Source organism: Ceratosolen solmsi, unplaced genomic scaffold (assembly GCF_000503995.2).
Source record: "Ceratosolen solmsi marchali unplaced genomic scaffold, CerSol_1.0 scaffold76, whole genome shotgun sequence".
Taxonomy (NCBI): Eukaryota; Metazoa; Arthropoda; class Insecta; order Hymenoptera; family Agaonidae; genus Ceratosolen; species Ceratosolen solmsi.
Window position 1 is genome coordinate 66344 of NW_011948465.1, and position 23709 is coordinate 90052.

At 25.1% G+C, this 23709-nt stretch overlaps 1 protein-coding gene across 1 annotated transcript in view; it reads left to right on the top strand.

Annotated features, from left to right (window-relative positions):
- The first annotated feature begins 883 nt into the window (after nt 1-883).
- The window catches only part of nmo (serine/threonine-protein kinase nemo), a 45770-nt gene continuing 22944 nt past the window's right edge, over nt 884-23709 (top strand). The window contains exons 1-4 of the mRNA XM_011505567.1: nt 884-1333; nt 16769-16898; nt 17653-17708; nt 21445-21551. Coding sequence (XP_011503869.1) covers nt 1071-1333; nt 16769-16898; nt 17653-17708; nt 21445-21551 — 556 coding nt within the window. The 5' untranslated portion in view covers nt 884-1070. The remainder of the gene's footprint in view (nt 1334-16768; nt 16899-17652; nt 17709-21444; nt 21552-23709) is intronic.

A 23709-nucleotide genomic window follows, 5' to 3' on the forward strand; every position in this document is an offset into this window, starting at 1 on the left:
GTGTTAAATATCTGTTTGTAATGGATTACTCATTCAATAGATAATCTTTATTAAAATAAAATATTTTTTTTTGATTTTTTAATAATATAATTATAATTATTAAATAATATTATTGTTTATTACAAAAATAGGCTGAAAATAAATTTTAAAAGGAAAAATTTTGTAAAGTAACTAGGATTATATATGATTGGACTATTATTTACGAAATAGAATGTTTTATTAAATAGTTTATAATTAATTTGAAATCAATTTATAATTGAAATGTCTTATCATAGCCAACTACGTGAAGTACTAGTTTATAAAAATTCTATTCTTTTAATTTTTTAATATTCTACATCTTTATGTAAAACTGTGCAATCTGTTTATGTCAAACGTTAAATCTGTCTATATTATAGTATATTTACTATTAAATATTGTATCATGTATAGTTTTACTTATATTGTAAGAAATAATAAGCTTTGATAAGCATATATATTGGTTTTCCGAAATAATACAATAAGTGAATTTAATTTAATAATAAATCATTTATTGATTACTTATTCACATAATTGAAAAAATTAATAATCAATTTATGGACCCTATATTCATGTTTAATTTTTTAAGAAAAAATAAGTTGAATTATTCTATCAGAAATTGATCATTGATTTTTTGGAATTTGATGAAGTTTATTTGAAGAAAAATTTTTTAAATATTAGTAAAATAATTTATTTTAATTTAATTTGAAGTAATATTATAATTATTAAAATTATGTATCTAGTTCATACAATAATTTTTTTTATTTGGCGCGGTAATCAACTGAAAAATTATAACCAATGAAAATATTGTCTTTTAATGACGTCAGAATATTTTTGATGTAGTTGAGTTAGTACCCACGTAGTTCTCATGTTTTCAATCATATTAACGAATCTATATTGGTTCTAGAAATTCATCATTAAATGGAAATAAAATTTGTTGGGTTGACGCATTGATGAAGTTAGTATTAACAAATAACAAAGTTATTTTAATATGATACAAATTTTGTGATAGTAATAAGAAAGTGTTTCTTTGTGAACCGCAAAAACGCGGTTTTGATGGGAGTGGTAGGGCCATCACGGCACTCTAGAGTGTCCATGAGCGTGTCGATGTCGCTGATGCAGGGTGGCGGGCCTCTTACGGGGACGGCCGGGGTTAACTCAGCCCAGATTGTCCTCGACGCATCATCTATAACCCAGCCACCCACTACATATTATCATTCAACAATACCAGGAAGTCTTCAATCGCATTCACAATCTTCAAATCAAGATACCATTCAACCTGATAGACCCATTGGTTATGGTGCTTTTGGTGTCGTTTGGTTCGTATTTTAATTGTTTTATTTTACCTTAAAAATGAATATCTTTGTTAAAATTTAATTTTTATATAAAATAATACAAAAAATCTAACAAAAAATATCATTAACAGCGAGAAAATAGAAAAACAATATTAATTTATAATATATTTTCGTAAATCCATTTACATATTTAAATATTAACTTGCAAAATCTAGACAATATTGAATTCTAACATAAATTAAAATATATTATTTTAATAAAAAATTATAATTTGAAAAAGCCAGAACTAGCCAAAATATTACAAGTGATTAATATATTAATAAACTATAAATTAAGTAATAAAAATTTTGTTAACCGTTACATTGAATTTTTTTTTATTATTTTTAAAATAAATTAATAGTTTTGTAAATTTAGGTTTTACAATAAAAATAAAAATTTATTAGTAATGAATGATAAAAAGTTTAATAATAAAAATATATATATCATTTATTATATTTATCATTTATAGATAAAGAGTATAAAATACTCAAAAATAAAATGAAGGTATATAATACAATAAATACATATTAATCCTTTCCCAAGTACATATTTGTAGGCATGTATATATGCATAATTTATTTTAATTAAAAATGAGTATCTCGTTAAAATTAGAATCATTGAAAGCAAATATATTGAATATCAGTAATGGAAATTATTTTATGAATTATATTCATATTTTTTTAAATGAATTTTTAGTACAATACAATATAATATGTATGAGTGAGATTTCATTCTTAAATTTATTTCAAATTTTTAATGATTATAAAAATTTTATTTTTTTTTTTGATAATTTTATCAATCTTTAAGATGTATACAAAAATTATAAATAATTAAATTTAACCATTAAATTTGCTTAAATTTGTTTTAATACATATAACCGTTTTAAAAAGTGTTAATGTTGTAGATTAAAAATTTTGTGTACTCTTAGATTACATAAACTATTTCAATTTTATCATTATATTTAAAGTTACATGTAAACTACCTACAGTACTCCTAAAAATAATGACTGTTATATATAAATAAATAAAATGTACCAAATACTGTTTCGTTTATAGATTTTTAGTATATTATTATATTTAACTATTATTCTATAATTCTTATTTAGATCATTTATTTGATTAGTCTATTTATTTACTTTATGTAAGTACATTTATCATTAAAAAAAAATAATAGATTCTTTAAAAATCTTTAAAAATAATAGATTCCACATAGAATACCTGTTCTTCTCATATTTTTAAGTAGCTTTTCTGTATATACTTTTTTCTAATTTTTCTAAAACTTGAGTAAATATTTAAGATGAAAATTGATATACTATGTATATTTATTTATTTTATAATAATTCTTGCAAATATAAAATTATAATGATATTGTTACATTGATTATAATTATATATAATTTATAGAAAATTTATTTGTAAATTTAAAAACTATATAATTATATTATAATTTTCTTAATAATATCATTATAAATGATTACATATATGAATAATACATGATGTCATTAACAAGATATTGAGTTCAGTATATGTAATAGTATAAAAATATTTATGGCTTTTGCTTTTACTAATTTTTATATAAACTATAGAGATAATAAATAGTTTTGTTATAATAATACATATAATAATACATAATACAACAAGAATACATACAATAATAATATACATCAATTAATTTTAAACTATAATATTTAATTAAATAGATTCAAGAAGCTAGAAAATAAATTCCTTGAAGTTTTATAATAAAAAACTTATCCAAAAATAGTATTTCCACATATGTTTATTGTAATTTCTTTTAATTATTTTTTCTGTATAGCCATATCTTATAAAAAATATAAAATACAAGATTATTCAATATGAAATGGAAGTAATTTCAATATTTTTATTTAAAAAATATTTTATTTCAAATATTTAAAATATTAAATTTCAAAAATATATGTTTCAAAAATAAAACAAATATCAAAAATATATAAAAATAATATATCAAAAATCATAAGGTCGATAAGAGTAACACAATAATAATATAAAAGAAAAAATAACAGAAAATTATCTAAAACCAATTTAAAGTTATATTGCTTCAATTTGCTTGTTATATTATTGATGTCTTTTTATTATGTAATTGATTAATGATAATCCTATACAAATATATTTTATTGATTAATATTCAAACATTAAATTTTTAAGATCTGGATAAAATATTAAGTGTATGTACAGTTTGTATTAAATTTTATATTGTGATTTTATATTCCTAAATTTTAATTACAACAACATCATATCTATAATTTTTATTTTTGCAATAATTACATTGCTTATTTCTGAATATTTTATCATTAAAATTTTATATATTAATTTTAATTAAAAAATGGTAATAATATCATCAAATTAAACATTTGATTTTGTTAAATATTAGCCATACTCAAATATTTAATATTTAATATTTTAATTTATTATACATTAGTTAATTCAATAAAAATAATAAATTATTAAAAATATTTCAACACAAATTTTGTGTAATATCTAATAGATAAATATTGATTAAATTTTAATTTGTTTCGTGTAGAGAATAAACACTTATTCCAAAAAAATCTTTCTCCAAAAAAATATGAAATGTGTATTTAAAATTCGATTTTAAAAATCATAAGAACTAGGATTTCAATTATTTTTAACAATGACTGAAATCTAAATATAAATAGAATTGATATGTAAGAAAATACATAGCAGAATAGATTTTGTATAGTATTGTTTAAAAAAATTTAATTTATACAAGATGATGCTTATACAGCATTAATTAAAATTGTATACTTTTACTTTCAAAATTGCGTCCTAGATTTCAATATATGTAAAAATTGTTTTTATATTAGCCATGGGTCAAATATTTTAAGAATTTACAACAATGTATACGTTTGAACATTAAAGTTTTTAAAATTATTCTATTTGAAGGTAGTTTACTAAAATTTTCAACATTAATAGAGGAATAGAAGATTGAATCATAAATTATTAACAAAATTAAATAATAAAATTGATTTTAAAAAAATTCCCAACGCAATTTACTTTATTTCTTCTTGCCATTATGCAGTTATTCTATATAACTGCATAGTCAATTTAACAGTTATAACAATAAACAGCCGTTATAACAGTTATTCTACCTTTAAAAAATCCCATTTTCGTTAATTCATTGTGTAATAAATGAATAATATTACAATATCTGTTGCTTACTACATCTTTTACAAAGATTTATTATTATTAAAATACTTTATTTATTCATGTATCAATTGTAGCATAGATTTTTCTTTGTTTTTGTTATAACACATTAAAAATTATTTTACTAATTTTATTGTGCATGTAAATTATTTCAATACAAATATGATTCACAACCATAAGTTAACACATATAAGTTTTATTTTGTCGAACAACATTCCAATATTCAAAAATCTTTTTGTTATTTTTATTTACTTTTCGTATTAATTTGAAGAGTTTGAAATTTCAGTAGTAATTTAGACAAGATTTTATGATTATAAAGTCACAAAACTTGTGCAATTTTTCCACCAACCGATGATAATACCAAGCAGTTACATATAAGCAAAATAGATGTAACCTTGATAACGATAAGTTACAAAATGTTATAACGAAAGAAAAAATTCGGTTAGTAACTTAATACAATAATTGAAACATTAACATGACAAGAGTTCAGGTGTTCCGTAGAAAAGATTTGAAATAAAACATACAATAAACTATTTAGGAAGTTTTGCTGTGATTATTGAATATGAAATGAATAATATTTTTACTTTTTATTATAAAATATTTTATTATTATATATTCAGAAATATATATATATATCATTATTATGTATTATAAAACATAAGATGATTTTTATGAGAAAATACGTCCTTAATTTGTATATTCAGGGGATAATAATTTAATATTTTTTTTGGTTCTGTCGTCAATAAATAAATATTAATACACTATTCTTACGTATAGATCTATTAGTATCTCATTGATTCAAGTGGTAGACTTTGAATTAAAAGAACTAGTTGATCATAATAATTTAAATTACTATAATAATATTAATTATGTTATTTATAATTCACCTACGAATTATCTTTAGGAAATTCTGAGTTTCAATAATGCTAGAGTATTTACAGTTATATAGAGTATTTATTTTATTATATTCTCTTAATTGACTTAATTGTCGAGTTCCATCAAACATTCCAATTGTTCCTAATTTTCATATACTTTTTGATTTTTATGATAAATAGCATTAAATTATTTATTATAGATGTTGTGAACCTGTTTCCATTCTCGATTGTCCTACAACATCAATTATCTGTTATTCCACGTGTATTCCTTACTTAATAATTTCCCTTTTTTCCCTTCATTGTTGTTTATCTTCATTTTCATTGTCAATTATAGTTGATATTTAATACTTAGAAGTTTTTATTGGGCTAAATGTGCCTTACTAAAAATATTTTATTGGAGTCATTAATCTTTGTATTCTATTTCTCCCTGCAAAATTATATATTTTCTCTATAATTAGCATCGAGTTATCATGATTTATTTTTTGGTTAGTACTTTATATTTTGAAAAATTCGTCTCTGTATATCCCTAATATTACAACAATTTTCTACTTATTGTAAACACTTTTCTGATAATTCTCACGAGTTACGTTTTTATATTCCTGCTACTTTGATCTAGCTTATTAGCAAATGATATTACTCGAACATTCGAGTAATATAGGTCGAGGTCATCTTGTTTCTCTTGTAATATTGAGTTATTTGATGCTTGTTATGACTCATTCATAGCATCAATTTCAATTTCAACTCAAGTGTAACACCTAACATGTTGAAATTTAAATCATTACTTCGATAAATTCATGACTTATTTGTCACATTTTTGTCACATTTGTCACTTTGTATATATTTTGTATGTGGCTAGAATTATTTTTATGGGTATAATTATTATTTATTACTACTTATTTTTGGTATAACTATTAAATGTTAGTTATTGTTGATACACTTAATTTGTTAGTAACTTTCTTTATTTAAATTGTGTAATGCTTTGTTATTGTAATATACAAATTTATCATTCGTTCTATTTATGATTAGAATATGTTTACAAAGCATTGAAGTTAGTGGTTTTATTAATTCAAATTTGGTTCCATCACAATAATTATATTATTTACACGTTAACGTTTTGAATAAACCAGGAACCTTTTTTTGATAACGACTTAAAATAATTTTGAATAATAAATATAAATTTTAATATAAAAAACCTAATTATTCAATTGTGCAACACCTATTTGTTAAATAATATAAAATTTCCAGACAAATATAACAATCATTAAAATCGGAATGATTTAGTTTCTCAAAAAGTGTATTATGTATAATTTAAAGGAGAATATTTTCCACTTTTAATTTATCACACATTATGTATGCATATAAATTTATACATGTAAGAACGCTAAGAAACTCAATACATTCTATGGTTTTTTCATAATAATCTATGGTATATTCGATTCAATTTCATTCAATACTTTATATTTATATTATACAAATAAAAAATTTCCGTTTATATAATATATCAAACAAACCAATTGAATTATTATTTTATTTCTATGCATTTTCATTTATTCCAATTGTTTGAGAATGCGAGAGCTTTTCCTTTTTTTGTCAGTGCAATAAAACATCTGGCAAGTAACATCGTAAAAATTGTATTTAGATTTCAAATTTCGCTTGCTCAAAATTATCAAGCACTTGTGTCATAAAACATCTGAAAAAACAATACCATAAACACGGGAAAACCCATAGTTAGACATCTGCATTTTCGTTGCGTTCGGTAGCAACTTCAAGCATTACTGCAAGCGAACCTTCCTTCCCTTTCCCGCTGTCTACAAGTTGCAATGCTGTCACCAGATGTGTCGGCGATGCCCCCCCCCCCTTCCGCTGCCAACATGCTGTCGCATGCGGCAGCAGTAATGAGAGGTCTGCTTGTCATGAAGACCAAGAGACGACTAGGCCCTTAATTAACTCCGAAGCCACAAGACGCGCTGCCCTCGCACTATAAGGGAGGAGTCTCTGATTGGATAGAAAATAAGGGAAGGGGTACAAGTCAAATTCATAGTCAGCAAATGTATTTAAGGGACGCAATTTCCAATACTCATCACTCTTGATGGTTTTGCTCTTAGTAGTATTCTCGTGATATTACTCTCTTGAAGTGTCTCTCTTGATATCTCTTACTTAGTAGTATACTCTTGATTTTTCCCTCTTAGTATACTCTTGATATCTCTCTTTTAGTAATACTCTCTCAATATAGTATACCCTTGAGACATTTCATACTCAGTTAAGTTTAGTGAAAGTCCATTAACACTGTGACGGGAACAGTAGTTACAAGCCCTGAAGGAACTACGACATAAACCCGTATATCCACTAACGCAGTTACTTGTTCCAAAGGAGCTACGACAATCCGCCTATCAGAGTCAGAAGACGAGTCAACGATTAGTCTTTGTAAGTAGTATCTACTACAATAATTACATATATATTGAGATTCAGAGTATTACATCGATAAGCACTAAGGACGAGGAAGCTCCTCTTAAAACGACAGTGCGGAATAAATTCCAGTACGCGTCGTCAAGTTCGCGCCCGCAAAAGGGGCGTCCCTTTTTTGCAACCCTCGCCTTAGTTCAAGTTCGGAAACTTATGAAATTAAGCAACACACAACGCAAGTGTCGACGAATCCAGTTTCGCGCCACTCTGCGGTATCTTTCAGTCATTACGCTGCATTCATAACCTCAACCACACACGTGCTCATTCAAACAGCGCTAATGTCGACGAACGAAACTTCGCGCCATTCGCCATTCGTATTCTGCATTTGTCCCCGCAACAGATTACTTCAATACAAGAGTTAATCTATAATTAATAATAGTAATAATAGTCAACCTTGTCAACAATAAATAACAGAATAAAAAGTAAATACTTCAGTCACATTTATATTGTATTATTATTATAATATCCCTTCCACTTGTGACCTTTCATCGCTATCACACAACACCCGTGATCTCTGAGTTGTCAACGGCATCAGATTGTATCCGTCGAACCGGCATTGATAAAACAAGTCGGAACGACGATTTGTATTTTGTACACCAATCAATAAATTACTGTTAATCCGTCGTAAATCATTTTCTGAATAGAACGCTATTATTTCGCTCATAGTAGATAAATACTAATTGATATTTGTATTAAAATACTAACTATATATAACAACTATACTTCTAGTATAACATAGAATGTATTACTATTTATAGTAATTTATTTGTAATAAAGTTATCATACATCTATTTTGTATTATGTTGTGATAACGCTTTTTTATATATATAACAAAATTATTATTACTTTTTATGAAAAATATATTTAACATTTAACAATAAATTAAAGAAAACATCATAATAGTAAATAAATCGAGAATAGTTTGATTAATCGATCATCAAATATGAGAGAGATAACTTTATTATTTGCCTTGCTCAAAGTACTTTTTTTTATAAAGTTGTTAATATTAAAAACATTTTATTCTATATTAATCGGATTAATTGAAATATTCTGTAATATTAAATACAATATTGTACAGATTAAGTTTAATTAATTTTAAAACATAATATCAATTTAATGTGTTAATATAACTATTGATTGTTGATTACAATTTCTGTCAATATAGTATCTGCAACAATATCAGGACAACATCTAAATTAAAAACGTAGATAAATGAAGAAAATGATGCTTCTTATTAAAATTATTATTTGAATTACCAGAAATCATATTCGAGCGTTGTAAATGTTAACCACAATCTGAATTAAAATCGCCTTTGTTTATATTATTAAATGTTAAAATAATAATTTACAATATTCGAATAATAAACTAAATACTATAAATTTCTCAATTACTTCTGCCACATTATTGTTTCTAGATAATAACTATAATCTAGACATTTCTACTGAAATCAAGCAAGTATTTTAATAAAGAAACTATTACTAAAATACTTTAGGCATTTAAAATAAAAACATAAACAATACAAAACCTTGCTAGACTTTACTATAACTGTTCAGTGTAATACTAATAATATGTGCATCTTACAATTCCATTACAAATATAAAAAATATCTGAAAAATAATTTAAAAATTTTAAATCTCCAATCTATAAAATTGATCGGGTAGTCGTTCAGGAAGCCGTTTATAAAGGAAAAGAATTGCATTATCGCTTACTTTTGCAATTAGATCTTTCTTAGCTTACAAGTTTTATTATGCTGATATTTTTAATTATTATTTATTTATTGAAAACTCATTACTTAATAGATTATAAAAAAAAATTTGAAATATGAATGTAAAAATACAGCTACAGAAATTCTTGAAAGAAACACACTATTCTCAACAATAGATCAAATATTTCTTGAGTGTGACAAAAAAAGTTTTATTGCACATATATTGTCATTACTAAAAATTATTGTAAGGGTATCAACAGTTATCTACTGGACCATATCTAATAAAAACCTGGAATTAATGAAATTGACTATTTGTCTATGTTCAAAGATATTTTCCCGTAAAATAAACTACATTATTTAAAATTTATTTATTGTATTGACATTAAATTTTGTTCACGTAAAACTTACTCTTCTGATATCTTTTGGACGACAACTTATATGTTTATAAATGTGAAATAAATATTTCAGAGTTGAAGCAAAATGAAACTAATTAAACAAAACTTTCTATAGTAAATTACACGTATAATAAATATGAAGCCAATAGTTCTGAAAAAATACTAAGTTAGAAAACTTAACAATTTTATATAAGTAAAAAATGATAATTTTTAGATGTATATGTATATTTATTTATTATGAAATATGATATAAAGTAAAAAATTAATGTATTCAAATAATATTTTTCAAAGTTTAAAAATTTTTATGCATACAAAATCCTATTATAATTTTTTATATATCAAATAATCATAACATAAATGATGTAAATAAAAATATAATGTTATATTTATTATATTTTATTCTCCTCGTCCATATTTCATTTATCAATGCTTTTACGATATTATTTCATATTTAAACATTTTTATATCATACAATATTTATATATATAGCTGTATGATTATATTGTAAGAATAGTAATACAACATTGTAAGTTGTAGGAGTGTATACAATACAATGTACATAAAAAATAAGATTTATACATATATGCGCCAATGCTTACTTATTATCTGAGCTACTCTCAATATTTATAGTGAATATTAAAAATAAATAATTTTAAATTAATCTTATTACCAAAAGTTTTCAAGTAAATAAAATTCAGATTTAATAAAATCATATAAATATATTTAATTATTTTTAATATATATTTTGGTTATTTTATAATAAATAATTCTTTCAATTTATGAGTATATTTTTTTATCATGTACAAGAAAAGCACAAAAAAATTACTACATTTATTATAACAAATTATTTCAATTTATTGTTTGATTAATTTCTAAATTCGTATTGTTACTGGATCTTCTGATACTGGAACTTTATTCTGTACATTATTTCATGGTTGCTGAAGAAATTAATTATTAAAATGTATGATTAAGTACCCGTGTTTAAGCTAATAAAGAAGTAGAAAATGACACTACTATTGTTGCCGCTATTAGTATCATCACTATCACTAACATAATTTATTTTGATCTTTAAATACTTCGGATTATATTTTAAATAGTTCATAATTTAAAATTAAATAATTCATCTTTTGTTGTTGAATATGACATTTTAATAATTTAAAATTTTATTATAGATTTACTATAAATACATAAAACTGAATTAATTATCTTATGAAATTATTCAATGTATTCTCACATAATTTTTTATTTAACTATTTAAATTTAATAAACGTTAAAATAAATTTCTCAGTTTTTACAATTTATTATTACAACTATTATGAATAATATTTTAATCTGAACTATTATTACTTTTTGTGGAAATAATCTAAAGTTAAATGTTCTAAAGTTGACGATTACTTTCATCATCTTTATCGTGTATAAATTTTTGCAGATTTATGTCTGGACCGCGATAGAAACTAAAGACACATGATGGAATCAACAGCTGATCGATGGCTTGTGTAAGCTAAAACAAGTAGTTTAAATAAGTATGCATGCTACGCAAATATGTATTTTTTTCATTTCTTTTTCATTTATACATATTATGCAGTGTAACAATTATTATCAAACTAGAAAAGAATGAATAACAACGAGCAAGTATCGTATATAAAAAAAACAATTATAATATTATAGTATTACACCATTTCAATTACAATTTGTATACATTTCATTATATATTCTTGTACAATTAAAATTATACTTAAGCACAATATAATATATATTATCGTATAATTAATTTTTATAAAATTTTTAAATAAATTCTATTTATAAACGTTCAATATGAAATAAGTGATCTATTGATTTTATGAGTTTGAAATAAGACAAAACCATAAAAAAAAGTTGTTTTTATGGTATCAAATTTAAAGATATTTGAAAGTTCACCATGTTTAATTCATTATTAAATAATGCAAATGGTTTATTTCCTAGACTAATTTTATTTTGATTTCGAAAAAATTCATTTTGCACAATTTATTTTATTTTTTTTATCAATATATGAGTTACTGTGTAATGAATATACGGTGGTAAATTTTTTTATTCGTTTATTTTTTATAAGTATGGTTTAATTATTTAAATCTTTCCAATATAAAACATTAATTATTTATATTTTATATTGGTTTCTTTATTTCAAATAGATGTGTATCTAAAATTTGATTTAAAATGTATAACTTTTTTTTTATTATTTAGTTGATTTTGTAAGTAAAACAACAGTAAGATTATTACTGTAATGAAAAAATTTCGAATTTTAAATCGAGTATAAAAATTTGAGCAGAATTACTTAATTCTTTGATAATATTTAATTTTAATAATTTATTGCCTATATATACACTTTCTATATCAATTTTAAGATTTCAAAATTCTACAAAATTTAAGATTACAAAAGTGGTTAATGCATATTACTAATCTTTTTTATATAAACATAATAGCAAAATATCCTAAATAAAATAATCAAAGCCCTTTTAAAAAATCTTCATTAAATAAATGCACGTTTGTTAAAAAAAAAGCATGGAGTATAAAACAAGAATATTCTATACAAATTTTGTTTAATGTTCAGAATTTATATTATGCACTAATCAACATAATACACAACGGCATTTGAGTATAGAACTAGTCGGTAAAGATTTCTTATAAATTTTAGTGCTATTAGTATTCACGTATAAGTTAACTTCAATCTTCATTATTGATTTTTATACCATAAATTTAATTTCATAGAAGTACCTTTAATCATAATAACTTAATATTTTAAGTAATATTTATCTTGTTTGAAATCCATAAAAATCAATCGATTTATAATTTTGTATTCAATAATCACAATTAAATAAATTCAATTTTTTAATAGATGTAAGTTATAAAACTATTTATCAACTTGTAATAAAAAATTACTTGCTACTATTGTCGATGTATCTTTTAAATCGCTTTATTGTTGTATTGTTCTCGTATTGTATATTACTTAAGTTTTTCTTTTCGTATGTCACATAATATATTTAATTCGTTTAATATTTTCATCGTTTAAAGTACAAATAATAACTCTTGCAGTTATTAAATTATTTATACGGATACAGCTTTTTAAATATCTTGTATAATACAAATTTTTGTGTTGTTTTTTTAATTTTTGACTTTATATAAATTTTATTTAATATGAACGAAGAATTGATTTTTTTTAATTGTATAATAGCTTAATTTCTAAAATTTAAATTATATTATAACTAGAGTATACGGTCTAATTATATATTTATATTACTGTCAAATAAATTTTGTTTATATGTCTGATATTTAAGAAACTTTGTAGATTCATTATTATTATTTGTCGCTTAAATATATTTTTCAATTGGGACGAATTCAACATATTTTCATAGAGTTTGTTCATACTATTTTAATTGATAATATTTAAATTGTTACTCTTTACCTGTCATTTAATCGAATCATATTTTATAATTATTTTTTATTTTCTGAATTCTGACGTCGGACATACACAATTTTAAATATTTTAATGTTTGCTATATATTATTTTTAATTAAACATAACAATATAAACCTTATTATAAAAAATAAATTTTATTCTACATACATTTTTAATGATATAAAATATATTCATATAATGTGACACATAAATAAAAAATTATAAATGTAAAAAACAGTAAACTCTCCAGAAATCTTTATAGAATCTAAAATTCTTTAGTTTTTATTTAGTATTGATTTACATATACCACATTATTAAACTACATTAGTTGAAATACATTAAATTTTCTAAAACGTAAGCCATTAGAAATTGAAGGTATAATTTTAATGAAATAATACTTTTTTAACAAATCAAATATATATGTGTCAATTCTAAATTTATTTTAATTTAAGTTGTTTTGATACATCAAAATATCGTATAAATCCGTTTATATACCTATTATATACATAATTTATATTGAAAATTTTTTGTATTATTAAATATATTTAAAATATACCGCAGACTTGCTTACCAATACATAGAGTAAAATTATAATATGCCCGTCTATTACGCGATATATATTACATTTAGTACTATAATATTTGTATAATAATAGAAAAAAATCTCCTGCTTAAAATAAAAAATTTTAAGGTTCAATTTCCCAATGAGTAAGATACATGCTTTATAAGTGAGTCACTCTCATTATATATTTTTAAAAAGTAAAATTTATTTTCAGTTTTTCTTTATCGATAACATAATTGTTTGTATGTATATGTATACACTTTAATAAATGTAATTGATTCTAGTCATATCGATTAAAAATTTTTAAAGTTTTATTATGATAAAGTAAAACCATAATTTAACTATTTAATTAATTTTTATACAGTAATTGCAGTAATAAAAATATACTTCACACACTATACCTTAAAAATACAAGTACTAAACTAAAATATAGATCTTATATCAGATTCTTTATTTAAAACAATTTCATAACAAACACATGCCATGAAACATATATGATGTGCAATATATTATGTAATCTTCGTATGTATAATAGAAATAAATATTTACATTAAATAAGGATTGCATTATGTGTTATATAAGGTTTACTTAATATAATGTATTAAGCGAAAATGCATTCTGGTTGTATAAATAGTTTTATAATTACGTTGTTTTATTTCTTAAAGTATTAAAAGATTATACTGGAAAATTCTATATTTAAATATACAAAATAGTATTACAATTATTGCATTTTTTAAAGTATTATATTCTTGCAATACTTGAATATGACATAATTCAATCATATTTCTTTACACTACATTAATTCAGTAACCTTTTAATGTATCTATGATGAGGTTACGTATGAATTAAAAACTTTCTATAAATGATGTATTCATAGAAAAATTCATATAATACATAATAAGACATGTAATACATTATTACTAAATTTTTACTAAAAAAATTATTTTTATTTTTAAATATACAAGAAATTATAAAAGAGTTAAAATAACTCTCAATTATAAAACTTTTTAATGCTATCCATGAGAATATAAATAAATTCAATTACTTGAATTCAGTATCATATTAATAATTATTTTGAAATGACACTATTCATTAGAAATCTGAGTATAATGGGAAAGTAATACTGTAAAATGATGAAAGTAATACTAAAGTTTTCTTTAGGTCGGAAACTTGTTTTTAGAAAAAATATTGTAAAAATATTTTAGTAGCAATTACTATGTCTCTTCTATGTATTTGCATAATATTTTAAGTTATTTTACGTTAAGAAGGTATGTTACAATTAATTTTTAAACTTTGAAATTGTTTTTCATAAAACTAATTTGGTTAACTATGTATGTATATAAATCCATAATTTTTCATTTTATGTAGACAAACATTTTACAAAATTTTCAAAACAAAAAAAAACATTAAAAACAGGCTTAATGTAAATATTTTTATTTTATAATTTCAATGCAATATAATAATAATATAAACTTCGTTTTTGTATATTATTACAATAATAATCTTGTAATATTTATCATATTTAAAAAAATCAATTATTTGAAATATGAATACAGATTATAAAACTAATAATTATATAATAATTTTTAATTCCATCTGCGATGAAAAATGTTAAAAAATGTTATGAAATGCATTAAAAAATACCGTATTCAGATAACTGTCGAAAGTTGAAGAAACTTAGTTTTCCATCTTAAACAAAATTTAATATTTAAATACAGTAATTTTAACCTAAAATATTAAAATTATATAGGCATTTTGATAAATATTTCCATTTTCTGTTAAAAAATAATAAAAATTGTAGAAAGTTTATATGCTTTGATTTTACTTTTGATTAAGTATGCCTATGAATAGATTACTATCGCTACTATTATCACTTATTTATTTGTATATTGAAATATTATTCAAAGTTACTAATTTATTTGATTTTTTTTTAATTTCACTGTATTAAAATGTGCTTAAAAGATAATTCTAGAGTGTTTAATACGAATTCATGTAATAAAAAATTTAATAACTTATTTAAAATCTCGTAAGCAATTTATATTATTTCTATTTTATTTAATGATCTTCTCATAGTTTTCATTATTAAGAAAACATTTTGCCTTTTACAATCTCAGTTTTTGAAGTAAACAATATCATTATATACATCATTATGTAAATTTATGCTGAAAGTCACTTTAAAATTGATTATCTAATTAATAAATAAACATACTTACGTTACCTAATAAATTGTATGTTTTTTCATAAAAATTATTTTTAATATTCTAATACTAAATAATAAATGGTTGTGTTCCACTTTCAGAGCAAAAACAGGTATTAAATATAAAAATGTCATTAATATTAAAAATATACTATTTACCTATTGTATTAAATATTCGAATTAAGCCAATTTAATTTACAAGTTCTTAATAAATTATTTCATGCAAATTTTCAAAATACAATTTTTTAATTGACGAATCTCAAATATTATAACCATTATACTTAACGATTGGAAAATTTGCACATTTATTTTATCTGTACAAAACCTTAGTTTAAATAATAAAATTTATATTTAAAAAAAATCTAACTTTGAAACAAAAATTGTAATAGTTTTTAATATGACTATTAAATAAATATTTAAACCTTTTTCATCATGTTCAGAATAATATAAAAATTTAATATACTATAGATATATGAAATAATTAATTTGAATATAAATTATAAATAAATACTAATAATAATAGCTTATTTATTTATAAGAAAATGAATAAACTCTAGGTAAATATATATTACGATTAAATTTAAATTTGGTTTTAGGGCTGTAACGGATCCAAGAGATGGAAGAAGGGTTGCTTTAAAAAAACTACCGAATGTTTTTCAAAGTTTAATTAGCAGCAGAAGAGTGTTTAGAGAATTAAAAATGTTATGTTTTTTTAAACACGAAAATGTAAGTATAAAATTATTATTAAATATTTTAATGGTAATAAACATAATTAGACAAAAGAACAGTAAATAAAAATTTAAAAACCTAAACACGTTTAGTATAACACCATTCAAATAAAAAATTTTAAATTGTGTACACTTTTTTACTAATTTGGTAATATATAGTGGTTTGAAATAGAATATTTAAAATAAAGAATAACAGTCGATAACTTATTTTTAATAAATATAGTGTAGTATAATTGATTATTTCTACATTGGTATGTAGGTATACTTTAATTAATAAAATTTACGTAACTTAACCAATTCAATGTTAATTTTTAAAAAAAAGCATTCTTATCATTTCCAAATTGTTATATAAATACACCTATTTTCTTTTTTAAATAATTTACAAAATAATATAAGAAGGTTGTTTTTAGAAATAAGCATAAATATATGTTTGACATTTTTATAATTAATGTTAAAAATGGATTGAAAATATAAGTTAGCACGTATACAAAATTATAAGAAAAAGTCCCAATATTTTATGATTTAAATCAGATTTAATTTTTCATTTTTAAATTAGAAATTAAAGTGAGGAAATATTTATAAATTTATGTGATTTGTTTACGAATTTACAATTAATTATAAGTTGTTAGTTTTTCTAATTTAACTCTGAAATATTTAGATAATGACAATGCATAATAGATTAATATGTTTACTATATTATAAATTTCACTTTTCTATTTTTTATGCACATGTTAAAATTAATTTATATATAGGTACTTTCTGCATTGGATATTCTTCAACCGCCACATCTGGATTTTTTTCAAGAAATGTATCCTTTTAATAAATAAATAGATATAACTTTTTATAATATAGAGTACATAATTGCAATTAAGATAAATAAATTTTTATATTTAATTTGTAAATAGTTAATTAATAAATTTTTAATTTATAACATACTACTAAATATATAAAATTAATTTAAAAATTTATTTAATTTCGAGAAATAAAAAAATTGATTATATTGAGTTTATAGAAATACAAAATTATAGGTAACTGTCTGGGATCAGACTAAAATCCTCCCTGTGATGGTGGGTGGAGGCTTGCTGGCAAGTGGAAGGGACAATGCAATAATTCAACACTGCCTTTGAATGTAGTGTCTTTCCCTTTATTAAATATAATAAATAGTCAGTGGTCTATGTATGTCGAATTGAATGTATGATACAATGAATAAATGAGAGTTTCTTCAATTAATATGAGCGACAAGAATCCTGTAAGCGTATTCTTGGTAGCTTGGTGCTTGATTCTCGTACTCGTAGTTATGAACTCGCAGTGGTAGTGGGAGATTCGCTCTGATAAGCAGCAACGATGGTGCCGCTTTTGCCGCTGCTGAAAAGAGCTGTAGCAGCCTGAGTGGGGGGTGCCTGTGTGACGTCACTGATGCGGGGCAGTGATGATGCCGTGGCGAGGTTCGCGCTGATAAGGGGCAGCGATGGTGCCGCCTTTGCCGCTGCCGAAAAGAGCTGTAGCAGCCTGAGTGGGGGGTGCCTGTGTGACGTCACTGATGCGGGGCAGTGATGATGCCGTTGCCGCTAGCAAGATGCACGCTGTGGGTCTAGTGGAGGGAGGATATCCGTGTCACGTCACTGCTTGACGGGTGGGAGTATTACTCGTACCGTATACCACTTATTAGAATTACTGCTTACTTAGTTGATAGCAGCCGTGTGTTAGTGATCCGTAAGAACGTGTGTAATAGCATAGTTTATGTGTGTGGAGTCGATCTCTGCAGCGTTGGTAGGCCGAGTGAGCTTGGCTTACGTTAAACTGGAGTCGATCTGTAGAATGGCGATCCGATCTTGATAAATGCTTGATGAAACTAGTAAGAGAGCGAGAGCGTCAAGCGCATCTCCTTAAATATCCTAGTACAGGCTTGCGATTCCGGTGAATTCTGGATCACTCTTGTTATGCTGATTATTAGAGTGACGACACTAGAATCTAGCCTTAGAGAGTTCGTCGGTCCTTGTTAGTTGGAATTGTAATGTAGTTTCACCTATTAGAATCGTGTTTATGACTCGGAACGCAATGTTTCGACCTAAGCAGGTGTCTTTAACTCTCCCACTTTGTTTACCGCGTAAAATTGCTGTAATCAGTAACAGTAACTAATAATAAATTTATAACTTAAGATAAGTTAATGTTTATACCTACATTTAATGAAGTATTTTTTAACAAATTTTAATGTTATAAAACTAATCAAACGAATTTGCAATTTCCAATATTTACAATATCTAACAGATATTTTAAAACCCCGTTGTGAATAATAACATATGTACCAAATATGACTGGTCTAACCATAATTCGATATTTAATTGTAAATAAATTTGAAAACGCTTGATACAAATAAAATTATTTTCTGATATAGATTGATTGTCTAATTTTTAATCGGCAGTTCATATCATTATGATTGGTTGGATATTTTACACGTTCAATCTTACGGAACAATTAGAGGAGAAAATCAAATATATAGAGTGCTATTTGAAAAGAAATTCTTTAATTTATTTTACGTGAACTATTATAACTATGAGCAAATTAGGTGAAATATCTCATTTATGATACCACTGGTATGCATATCGCACATTAAGGTAATAATAGACACATGCACGAATACCCGAAATGCCGTGTGCAAACTTACTCATCTGTATAATAGTTTTGTTTGCTATACCATCATTTACTTAAAATGTTAATTATTTATATATATAAATATAAGATGATCGCATACATCTCTATTCGAGATTGATACAGTTCCATGAATTTAAAAAAAAGTAGGTCATACGCGCTGTGCGGCGCACGGCACGCGAACTCGGCCGAATGTTTATAAATAAAACTCGGCAAGTCCGAGCAAGTTTTACGACATGAAATACAATATACTATAAGATCACAGAAGGGTATTGCACCTACTTTTCTCTCGTCGAACATTCTCGAAGGTTCTAGATTTTCTTTCTACGCCTCGTGCAACGACGATGCTTTGTTGCCAGCTAAGAGAGCCGCCGTCTGGCTATATAAGGGACGCACGCAGTGCGCCTCGCCCACTCGCTGAAAATCTTTCTTGCTGACCGGCTTTCTTGCCGAACCACCCTCGCTCAACTGCGCTTCCGATTAACATCTTGCCATGACCCGACTGAAGTGACCGACCACAGTGAACCGATTTAATCATCTACAAGTAGAAGCCATGGCACACGGGTCTCGAACTGCCCTCAGCAGGACCGCCACGGAACGATCAAGCCTTCGGTTCGTGCGCGTATTCAAAAGGGTCATTGTAATATCACTTCGCGCTCACTCAAGTGTAATTGCCGCTCAGTGTTTTTAGTATACTGTTGACGACGACACGTGGCCATATATTCGGCAGTATAGGTAAAATTACGCGCGTGCATAAGAAAAGGAAATCGGCAGTTTTAGATAGTGATTACAGTGAAGCCAATGGAACAGTAATCAAAGGGGGCATCAACTACACAGCATCTAATACACCTAGCCTGCAGTTCAGAATAGTAATCAAAGGGAACATTAATTACGCAGAAATCACCACACATTGTCAGCAGTTTGCAAGGTACATCGTTTTATATTAATAAATTAGTTAGTCACGACTCGCACAAAAATAAGTTGGGCAAACTTACGCTCTTTCGAAGAACACTTCGAAACCGTACAGGCCCATAAGAGTCGATAGGGCCAGCTTACGCTCTTTCGAAAAACACTTCGAAACCATTCAGGCTCTCTAGCAGAAATAGGGCACACTTACGCTCTCTCGAATTAATATTTCGACATCGTACAGGCCCTCAACAGCTAACACAAGTGTCGCTATGTTTTAAGCACATTGTCAAGTAAGGACAACAACAGATCGACTAATAGACTATAAATACAGATTATTAAATCCTTCAAGAGTTAGAAATCTTACCATTAATCACTCTTACCTGTGACTAGATTCTTCTACTATCCCCATAAATAATTAAAGACACAATTGATTACTTAATAAATTCCATTAAACATCTTACATCATATGAAGTATAGTTATTCATACATCAAGCATACTTGATTCAAACACCATATTCTCATGCTACCTCACAAGCATGATTGATTGACTCCACCTGCTGATATTTACAACATGAAGCATTACCTCAACTTCAAGATACTCAGTCATATCCATGGAAGCTACAATAATCAAGAATACAAAAACACACCCTCATTACTTCAATAGAATTATCTCTCCCTCTACACAATAGTGCAATATTATAATCATTTACAAATAATAAACATTGTTTTACTAAATACATGATATTTTTCAGCCTTATCACTTATTATTTCCTTTGAAGTTATCCTGCCGAGAGACTAATCCACTGAGCTATTGAATTGGTAGTTCGAGCCATAAACTAAACCTTTAAAATCGAACAATCTCACATAAATGTTAGTTTTTTTTTTTAAATATAATTCAATTCCTATAAATATAAATTCATATCTTCACAGTTCCTAATAATTGTTAAATTATAATGGTTGTTTTTTCTTAACTTATATTAAATTAGATATGTTATTACGGAATTATTACAAAGCGATCTTCACAAGATAATCGTTAGCCCTCAGCATCTCAGTGCTGATCACATAAAAGTATTTTTGTATCAGATACTTCGAGGTAAGATAATATTAATATTATAATTATAAATATTAGTGTTTCAAAAGCATCATCGACATGATAAGTCATACAACCAAATTTTGCAATCTTCGTTATAAAAGTCTATTCAATTACTAATTCATATTCATTCTGAATTCATACTGAAAAATATTTTCAACTTTGCAGTAGTTCATATAATCGATATAATCTTAACTTTTTATAACAACGTTTGAATGATCGTGAAATGAAAGTATTGTAATAAGTACTAAGATTCTTCAGAAAGAGGTTGAACCGATTACTACATTATTTTAAATTATGTATATGTTTTTGGTATAGCAATACTAATAAATATGTATAACTGTTCGAGATTGCGAGAACGTTTTCCAATGCCGTAAAACATCTGACAGAACAACATCATTAAATAGTCGGTAGAATTCTGAAAAGTCCTGTCCTTAAAACATTTGGTAGTAGTGCCCTTATACATCTGGCAAAACAAGTCGTTAGATTCTTCATGGCGCGAAAACGAAGACAAGACTAAGCTTCGTGATTGCAGACGAGGCTACGAGAAGCGCTACCCTTGTTTTATAAATTGCAAGCTCTTTGACTGGACACAAAAAAGGGAAGGGAACCCAAGTGAACACCATGGCAATTGAAATGTATTTATGAGAGACCACCATAAGATTTAAACACTTTCGTTGAAGTCCTCAAATAAAAAGGAAGTGGAAAAGTCACTCAACTGAGTCCAAGATTAGTCTTCATTTGTACTATCATTTACTTTAGGCGTCATAGCCATCATCTCAAATTCAAGGTTCTCCAGGAGCCAGGTCACCCGGCATACTTAATGTATTGAGGCCATCACACAAGTACACGTAAAATTATCTTAATTCATTCTACTGTCTGTACTCAAAAAGAAGCTTATTAGTGCCCACGCGCACGAAGACACGTCTGCAAGCCAAACGCCCCATTTAGCGCCCACCTTGGTGATCTTACTAATATTCGGGCCATTTGCGGCCGCCTTGCCGACCCTAACCTCCAACACAACACATGTCTACTAACTAATCTTCGCGCCATTGAACGCTCATTGCAGAAACATCACGTGGCTCTACTCGATGAAATGGTAAAAGCTTTACAACCTCTCACTTCCGTGGGTATAGCACCAAGAGAAGCAAACATTATAACTCCTACCTCTGGTTAAAGTGCGCTTGCTAAAGCCAAGATCTGCACAGAATCAAGAGTTCATTGATTGATGTCAGTAACAAGAATCATTCCTGTATTTGGAAATTAACGGAATAAACAGCATAACAACAGATGTATTAATATTGAAATTACTACACTATCCCTTCCACTTGCCCGTACATCTCTACCATATAACATCTTTTGGTCTCTGAGTCGTCTATGTAAACAATTTTGGCCCTTCTAGCTGGATCATCGGACTCATTTTGTTCAGTAACATATTGTATATTTTAAAATAATTCTGTTTAAAATCAATTTGAAAATATTCATAAATGGAATATATATTTGTATATATCATTATGAACTCTAAATCAAACTTTAAATTGTAAGTATAATGGAATATTATTTAAATTGATAATTAAATATGTACAATAAACAATAAATACTACCGAATGAAGTTATAACATACCAAGTATGTAATTTTTTGTTGTAAACTGAATATAATTTTCTTTTTATTAGAAAAATATTACAAAATAATGTATGTTGTTAAGAAATATTATTGATTGACTTACAGATAATAAGTATTATAAATTTATAATACATGCGTAAGAAAGATAGTCAACGAAAGCCTTAAAGAAAATAAAATATGGTATTGGGAGATATTGTGTATTATACACTGAAGATTTGCAGAGTATGGAACACTATATAATACATTAAGCTATTTATAAAATGAATGTAACATACCTCTGCATCCAAGTTGACATTATAATTAGTATTTTTCTAAAGTGCGTTTATTAATAAAATATATGGAATATGAATAATAAAGTGAAAAACATAAACGTAAATCACAATCTGCATTTAAAAAACAATAATTAAGTTAAATTATTTTAAATTGTAATTTATATTATTAATTTTAATTTAATTTTTAAAGAAATTTCAAAACAAAATAAAGTACTATATATAACAAGAATCAATATTATTTATAGTACAGGAACTAAAAATGCAA